General features: G+C 35.0%; 1 protein-coding gene across 1 annotated transcript; it reads right to left on the minus strand.

Annotated features, from left to right (window-relative positions):
* Nucleotides 1-647: 647 nt before the first annotated feature.
* On the minus strand, nt 648-7698 carry LOC132550206 (carbonyl reductase [NADPH] 1-like). The gene is made up of 8 exons (XM_060214240.1): nt 7641-7698; nt 6981-7062; nt 6262-6440; nt 5877-5989; nt 5439-5567; nt 3907-4048; nt 3183-3246; nt 648-1323 (listed from the first exon to the last, which is right to left on the minus strand). The coding sequence occupies exons 1-8, from the start codon at nt 7665-7667 to the stop codon at nt 1226-1228; spliced, it is 834 nt and encodes a 277-aa protein (XP_060070223.1). The 5' UTR covers nt 7668-7698; the 3' UTR covers nt 648-1225.
* Between the last annotated feature and the right edge of the window lie 1589 nt (nt 7699-9287).

Below are 9287 nucleotides of genomic sequence, written 5' to 3' on the forward strand. Positions count from 1 at the left end.
GAGTAGCATTCTGAAGCAAATTATTGACAAACTACTTCTTTTTGAGCCCCATCCCTAAGTCCCTAGGGGTCGAATCAAATTTCTGAATTTAAGAAATAATTGCCTACCATAACTGATGAATTTGACCAAAGCTTTTGGAATCCACCCAAGCAGAAAGGAGTTTAGTTTTAAAGCTAATTTCAGCACCTCCCTGTTTTGGGCCCCATCTCTCGACCCCTAGGGGTTGAATCTAAATTCTGAATTAGAATATAAAACCCTCACCCAATGATTCATCAAACCAAATTTGTTGAAATCCACCACAGTATGAAAGAAGAAGGTTTTTTAAGAAAAAGAATACTCATGATGTAGGATGCCCGATGCATGGTGGACGGTGCACAATGACGGACGAAGCATGATGGCTATAGGTCATGTTGATCCTTCGGATCAGATGACCTGAAAAGTGAAAAGACGGTTACCATCACTGAAGTGAGTACATAAAAAATTGTGTCAAAATAATTTTAAGCATATAAAATAATTGTTCAATACTCTAGTGGCAATCATATCTCTGAAATGAAGATGTGAAAATCTTCTTTACAAAATAATTTCAAACGTAAAATACACCTTGATAGTGTTAAACATAATGTAGAAAAACAATTGACGATGACATAATGAGTGTAAAACCATGTTTATTAATAAACAAAGATATATATGTACAGTACAACAGTATGTAATTAAATAATGATAAAGATCCTCAACCTTTTACAATGTTTTCCGATTCAATTTACTTACCGGGGTGGTAATCTGAAGCTATAATTCTCACCTGATCTGGTTGCATGAAATATGAAACTCTCAATATATACTATAATATATAAAGAAAATTGTTAAAAAAACAAAAGAAAAAGTTAAGTTAGCATTTTGCACAGCATTTTCACAGCTTAGCTGCTCCTCATAACATATAACATATATATATAATAGTTATATACAATAACCTTTGGGAATTGTTCAATTTGCTTCAATGTAAAAACTGCAACATTATTCTGAATCAAGAAACAAATTTAAAGTCAATGTGGTTAATTTGTTTCATCAAGCTATTCAATAAGTCTTTTGCAGAAGTTTTAAACAACTGGTGCTTATAGATTAATCAATGAATGAACTTGATTTGATTGTCCAGTTTTTCCATCTTGTGATATCCTTTTGAGAGACATAATGACCCTTAGTTGTTTTTAGAGGTAACCTTGCCAGTCTTTCACTCCCATTTGCCAATCTTACGGTCGGAGACGTAATTGCCTTTTGGGCTCAATGTATTTGGTGGTAGCATTGCAAGGTACAGTGGAGTGTCAGCACCTACAATACACAAGATATATTTATAGCATGTTGTCAAGCTGAAATAACAATGTATTGTAATCAGGTGAAAATTGGTAATATTTATCAAAATTCACTCACATGATATTTTTACCAAGTATTGCTTTACCCAAGTTTTAACTTTTCTGATGTTTTACTGTGATTAAGTACTGGTTTCAATATGCATAGAGTTACAGGGTGATCTATTCATTTCAGATTTAGTTTATAGTCATGACTGAAATGAATAGATCACCCTATAAAAACTATGTAGTCATTTCTGAAAGAAGAAAGTTTATGTCCCAAAAACACGCCAAAACAAGAGATCCCAGAGGGATCTTGGCCCCTACAATTGTTTGATCTTTATTTGTTCTATTAGTGTTGGACCTTTTCCCTTCTTTTCTCTTTTCTGTCTTTGCTCTTAATGTTAAGAAATTTGAACATTAATCTTTTGCAGAATTAGTGATAACGAGAACTGTCACCAGGATGGCCAACTAATCCTTCCCACCCTACCCCGCTCCCCAATCAACGATAGTTTTTGAGGGGTTGTCCCAACAAGATTCCTCCATGGCAATCGAATGGAAACAATTTCTTTTCTTTTTTGAAATTGATATTATTTTATTTGTCATCCCCCTAAACCTTTTTATATTCAATTTTCAACTTCATCAGATAGTATCTTGAGGAGGGGAGGGTGGTTGTAATAATATTTAACTGCTAAATCCAGGATGATCAGATGGAAGCCATTTTCTGATCAGTCCCAAAAATCAAATGGGAGAAGGGACCAAGGGCAACTTACATATGAAATTTGACAGAGATCCACTCAGTACCTCTTAAGAAATAGTCATGACAAACTCTACTACGTAAAGTCCAAATGGGCACAACAAGGGATCACAGGAATCCTACACATGAAATTTGAGAAAGATCTATACAGTAGTTATCAAGAAACAGCAATAACAAACTTTCAAAGTGAAAATCCAAGATGGCTGCGTGTCAGTCATTTTTATTTTTCTGATTAGTACTAGGGCCAAAAAGGGCACAACTAGGGATCACATGAAATTAGAGAATGATCTATGCAGTAATTGTCAAGAAATAGCGATAACAAACTTTCAAAGGCTATCCAAGATAGCTGCCTGTCGGCCATTTTGTTTTTCTGATCAAAACCAAAATCTAACAGGTACAACTACAGACTGATGATGGAGGGCTAAAAATTGTTCATGTTCATATGGACGGATGGATGGCAGACACCGAACAATTTGAAAAACCCACCATGAAGATAGGCTAAAAATCCTAAACCAGTAAAGATATTTCAAATTTGACCTCGACCTTTGACCTACAAATTTGGCTGTGAAATATTTCAAATTTGACCTTGATATATACCAAATTTGACCTTGATATATACCAAATTTGACCTTGATATATTACAAATTTGACCTAGACATCTGACCTGATGACCTTGACCTGTGGTCAGATAACATTCTATTTTATTTCAGTCAACTATTCTGCATTATGTCATAAGTAAATATTTACCAGTAACACTCTGATATAATATATTTTTGCAGTACATTGATTTCTATTTATAGTAACAGTGACCTTGACTTTTCAACTCTTAACATGAAAAGCATAAGAGTGCTAGCACTTCTGTTCCTTTAAAGAAGCCATGGAGAAAGTTGGAGAGTAATCATACCAAAGGAACTGAAGATACTTTGCAGAAACCAATTTTCTATTTAGCAACAAACAGAGAGACAAATACAAACAGAAAATCTTATCATCCATCAGGGCATGATTGTGATTTAGTTTGAGTGGTGTGGAAGGGGTGTTTGTGAGTATGTGTGAATTTTGTATTAAAGGACTGTCCATTCACTAACCTTGGTCAATAGTCTTTGTTCCTTTGTGTGAAGACATATCAGTATTCACATAGCCTGGGCAACACTGTAATATAAAGTTTACAACTATGATGACATGAAGTGAATCAAGTTGGATCCTCTGAATTGATGGTACATCAATAGGTAGCCCTAAAGTACACCAGATATAGGTTCCTCTGAAGTATAGGTACACAAGACTTCTGAAGTACACCAGATATAGGTTCCTCTGAAGTATAGGTACACAAGACTTCTGAAGTACACCAGATATAGGTTCCTCTGAAGTATAGGTACACAAGACTTCTGAAGTACACCAGATATAGGTTCCTCTGAAGTATAGGTACACAAGACTTCTGAAGTACACCAGATATAGGTTCCTCTGAAGTATAGGTACACAAGACTTCTGAAGTACACCAGATATGGGTACCTCTGAAGTGTAGGTTCACCAGATATTAGTAGACATGAAGTTTAGGTACACCAGATGATGTGAAGATTCATTTAAGTGAAACAAATAAATAAATACATAATGAGAATTATATTTGTATGATAATACAGGTATTCATATATGAGTAAAGTTTGTACAATGATGAAAATATTTGATTTTCTTTAGATTAACTGTTATCATGATCACAATTTTAAATCACCAATTTAAATATACAAGGTATACGTAAATGATCAAATGGTTGTAGGATAGATATATTACAAAGATTATTAACAAGTCTGTGCTTACTGCATTCACTACAATATCTGTCCTTGAGTCCTTGAGAAGTTCTTGCTGCTGGATAATCGACATGGCTGTTACTCCAATTTTTGATGTCCCATAGGCTGTGTTTGGCCAGCCAGCCTGCTGGTGAGAACCCTTTTTAGCTTCACTGTGAAAGGATATTTAGAATCTATTCAACTGAGGTATTTACAAATAGCCAGAGATTATATAGCAATTTTAGCTTATTCTTTGAATTTGATTAGTGTCATCATGTTTGTACAAAAATATTGTCAACCAGCAAATTTATATACTGACAATATCATGTGTCTTTCATAGATGATATGAACAATTCTTGTTGATTTCTTTTAACAAAAACAAAACTAGAGTTGTCACTGAAGTGGTGATAAGAATACTCCCTACTTTTTTTCAAGATTATTATTTACACAACAAATTGTGCACAGTAGTATATGAGCTTACAAAGTTTTGTTATATCTTTCATATACAAGGTCACAGCTCTGTCAAGCATGTACCTTATAAATATATAAAAGAAATCCATGTAAAAATGAGCAAACTTTTAGACAAATGTGTTCCGTAAAGGGGCAAAATTCTTCCAAAAACAGTAACAAGAGGCCCATAGGGCCTGTACTGCTCACTTGACTTTGGCTGACTAAAACATACTTCATCAAAACAAAAGGAAAATTAATTCTAAATATCCAATATCCAACCATACCACACATCCATTTTCCCATTGGGTCATACCTCTGTCTCAAGGGGGAGGGGATGTCTGCCAGACAAACCATTCATGCTTCAGACCTAGTTGAGATAGAATCCTGCAATTCTTATAAGCTGAGTAGGATTTAAAGAATTTGTTCTATTTCCCCTATTGGGCCATGCCTCTTCGGCCCAGGAAAGCCAAGACCCATCATTTATACAGAATTTATTCCCCACCCAAAATGCTTCTGACCAAATTTGTGCAAAATCCAATCATTCCTTTGGGAAACATAAGATTTCCTTTGATTGGGCCCCAGACCCCTTAAGGGCAAAGACCCACCATTTATACCAATTGATTCCCTTCACTGAAAAATTCTTCAGACTGATCCATTCATTCCAACATGAAGATTAGGATTTTAAAGAATTTGTTCTTTTTCCTCTACTGGGCCCCACCCATTCTGCCCCAGGGGCCGAGACTAACTGTTTATAAAACATTGATTTACCTTCATCCAAGGATGTTTCAGCATAATTTTGAGCAAATTCCATGCATGTCTCCAGAAGAGGGAATCTACAGAACTTCATTTCCCCTTTTGACCCCGCCCCTTAGTCATCTGGGGCCAAGAACCAATATTCATAACTAGGTTCTTTTTCCTCCAAGGATGCTTCTGACCAAATTTGGTCAAAATTCACTCGGATGTTCAAAACGACAAAGTAGTAATAATTTGGCAATGTATATAAATAGGCGGACAGACGGATGGATGATGGAGAGAAGGACTGTCTGTCCTTCTGACCAGGTAAGCTAAATTGATCATATGATAACGTCTTTATACACTACCATAAATACTTACACAACAAAGTCATTTAGAAGAGATTTGAGTTCCTCCATAGAAAGGTTTGGATCCACAAATTTTTTCCTCAATTTGTCACTGCACTTTTTCACTGCACTTAGTGAGACCAAACTAGAGACATTAACCACTCTGTCAGAAAACAAAAAGGATGTTAATACAGTTTTAAATTTTTATGAATAGAAACAAAACATTTTTGTCTCAGCTAAAATTTATCACCCCTGTCCTGAAACCATCTTTGTTCAACTTCATTGTTATATGCAAAATGATAAAACTTACTGCATTTCAACAATGCCTCATCAAATTTAAGGAACATGTAGATTTCTTTATGAAGGCTTGTGTCTGTCTAGATCTGTTTCTTTCCTTTTATCTATGATTTTTTTTTATATAATAAATGGCAATTTAAAAAATACAGCGATTAATCATTAACAATACATGTACCGTGCATGTGGTCGAAGTATGGGAAATAGTGATTCACACACGTCTAGTGTTCCTGTAAAGTTGGTTCTAACTGTGACCTCTGCCTGCTCTCCAAATGGAGCAGTAGATGAAACCTAGAATGTCCAGCAAAATAATATTTTGAAGATAAATTCATAGCATCATAGTTACAATGTGACACACAACCGATCAATAGGCCCTCGAATAAATTTGCTTGAAATATTATTGTATAGTCCCAAATACAAAAAAGCATATAGATATTTCAAAATTTTGACAGGTTTACTTAGCATGATTTGTCCTTATAGTAAACAACATTAATCTATGCAATAGTTATTCTATAGTGTTTACTTAAGTAGTTATAGTTAATGTTCTGATACTCTAGGTTTACCTTATAGGCTATACCAGCATTGTTCACCAGTAGGTCCAGTCCTCCGTATGTTTCTTGGAGGAATATCTTAAGTTTATTGATGGTTTCGGGCTTTGTGAGATCCAAAATGTGGAACTTTGGGTGCAAGCCCTCTTTTTTCAGATCCTCCACGGCTTTGATACCAAGTTCCTCATTTCTAGCTAAATATTGATAACAGGATTGAATTACATGTATTCTGTTTCATACTTACATCTGTTATAAAAGTTAAAACATAAAAGCTTGCTGGTCATGATCAGCTATTTTATCAATTCAAAGTTTTACATTGTGTGTATTCACCAACTTGCTATGGGGCTTCTGTTTGAAGCATTTCACTGTGTAAATCTCTAACATTATTGGAATGTCTAGCTAGTGATTGTTACTAACAGTCTGAAGGCTACTTTGATTTTTTACTGATACTGTACTTCATAAACAAAGTTATATGACAAGGTATGCGATTGTGCGAGATAAATACAAAAATGTGCTTTGCCCAGTGTGTGAAGAGGGTGTGTAATGCAGTATTGAGCTTCGGTTTTTCATTTGTTGTAATAAGTACAAAATATAGTGTAGATTTAGTAAGAATGTATGTTTGTATAATTATGTGTACTCCAAGTCATTTTACTATTTTCTGATATATAACAATCCCATGTATAGTTTAATTCCTGCATTTTTTTCAGCTTTCGCTCTTATTTGCTTTAACTTACCTGTTAAAAAGACATCGCCCTTGAACTGCTTACATAGACCACGAACTATTGCAAAACCCACGCCTTTGTTAGCACCGGTTACCTTAAAAATAGTTAATAATGAAGAGTTACTTCCCTTTAATCAAACTGGACGTTTCACTTCAGACAAGAAAAGTATAAAGTAGTAAACACTTCAGTCGTTTAACATATATAAAGCATAGACGACAAATGAATTACAAATAAAATGCAGTTAATATATAGATATCTAGACTGAAGTTGAATCACACCATGGAAAATTCCTGTTAGACTAAATAACTTTGTCAAAATTGTTCAGCTCGTGCAAGGAGTCTGGTCGATAAGGGCACGAGTTCTTCGTTAATATGATAAAGAATGATTTGATAGTGACGTGATCCTCCTGATAAATCTGAGAGTAAAAACATATGCATGTCAGCAGAGAGGTATATAACACATGTGTTATATACGTCTCTGATGTCAGTCATAATTTATAAATGGAACTCTATGTTTTCTTTTATATATGAACAGTTTTGACATTAAAACACACATATCCTATTGAATTACACAATGTTCTTATTCGCAAAGAATAGAAATAACTCAATATGACTAAAAATAAGCCACTAATAATGATACAGAATGTTTATCATAACAGAGCTACAAACTTACCACGGCTACAAGGTTGTTCCCACTCATCTTTGCGTTCGTTTGGGCGACAGAGTTGTCTCCCTTCGTTTTTACAAGTTTAAGGATGCTCTAACGTAGGCAATCCGCTGAAATCTCAAACTGATGCGTTCAAAATATATGGTTGTTGCAAATTTATATCCTTGCTACAAGAGAGCTAATTTCATTTTACAAGATGATTAGGTATATCACACGAGCTTTGATAAACTCATGTACGTATGTTTTAATAACGCTATACAACATAATAATACGGGTACATATATACCATATGGCATGCCAAGTCCGTGCACGCCATATTACCACGGTCCGCGATCATATAAGTCCGTGATATTACTACACAAACATGTACAGTGTGTGTGATAGGATCTCAATTAAGTTTCAATTTCATTTGGGATTTTATAAATGGGAGTCCCAGAAGTTTTGATTTTTGTGTGCCTTTGCAGCCATTTTATTGCGCCATTCAAGGCGTCATTATCTATACTATGACATCACAATCTATTTCTGACTGGCACAGCCAATGGAAAACGTTTTAGGGTATTCTATACTAGTGGCATGCACCAATTCACTAGATAACAGACGGGCTGTGATAAATTGTCATATTCATAATGACACACACTGTACACGCATGTACTTTTATCATATACAGAGTACTAATATCAATCCAAAAACATGATGTAGCAGAGCATTTCTGCAGTCAAATTGATAAATATGACGCTTCACACACGTATTATGCACGTGCATATGTGATGCAAAATGAATTTAAGACTTGAAAAACCTGTAGGCATGGTTGAAATGTTTAAAATACATGACATGCACGTACGCGTGTGCATTTTATGACATACACATATACAAATTACTGATTCTATTTGTATCAAAAATGTACATCTTTTGTTACTTGGTTCCTACATTTGATACACGTATTCATTTTAATGCAAGGTGAGACATACATGCAGCTTCAAGAGTTTGTGACATGCACACATAATGATATAATTTACACTGAAGGTAAAAAAATGTCGATATTGTGTTCTTTGTATGGCATTTACTCAGGCTGATGTGTAGAACGATGGAGGCGACTAATACGAAACCTCATACTGATTGGTGAGGAGTCTAATGCGGAACTTATTGTCAACTTGTGGAGGAGACTGATTTTGAATATTTCTGTATAATTGTTGAGATAACTGATGTTGAACCTCATGTAGAATTATGGAAGAGACTGGTCTTGAACTTTTCTGAAAAGTTGTTTGTTGAAGAAACTGACGTGTAATTTTTTCTGTAGAATTGTGTAGAATGATGTGGAACCTCCTGCCGATTGTTAAGGAGACTTATAATAAATAACTTTTTGTAGAATTGTTGAGGAGCCCGATGCGGAACGTAATTTCTATTGAATTGTGGAGGAGACTGATGTGGAACCTCTTGCCGAATTGTTTAGGAGACTGATTTGTAACTTATTGTGTATGAGACTGGTGTGGAAACTACTGAGGGATTGTTGAGGAAGCTGATGTGCAATCTCCTGCCGTTTGTTGATGAGACTAATGTGGAGCATTCCTGTAGCATTGATGATGAGACTGATTTGGAACATTCCTGTAGAATTGTTGAGGAGATTGATATGGAACATTTATGTATAATTGTTAT

This window comes from Ylistrum balloti, unplaced genomic scaffold (assembly GCF_031769215.1).
Source record: "Ylistrum balloti isolate Yb309-2 unplaced genomic scaffold, AGI_CSIRO_Ybal_v1 Utg370110, whole genome shotgun sequence".
Taxonomy (NCBI): Eukaryota; Metazoa; Mollusca; class Bivalvia; order Pectinida; family Pectinidae; genus Ylistrum; species Ylistrum balloti.

Excerpts from the sequence above, each read along its gene's own strand:
- LOC132550206 (XM_060214240.1), bottom strand. The coding sequence starts at position 7,667 with ATGAGTGGGAACAACCTTGTAGCCGTG. Across the intron at positions 5,568-5,876 it reads ATACTTCGACCACATGCACG|AGTGGTTAATGTCTCTAGTT; the intron begins GTACATGTATTG and ends GTTTTCTGACAG. Across the intron at positions 1,324-3,182 it reads AACAAAGACTATTGACCAAG|GTGCTGACACTCCACTGTAC; the intron begins GTTAGTGAATGG and ends TGTGTATTGTAG.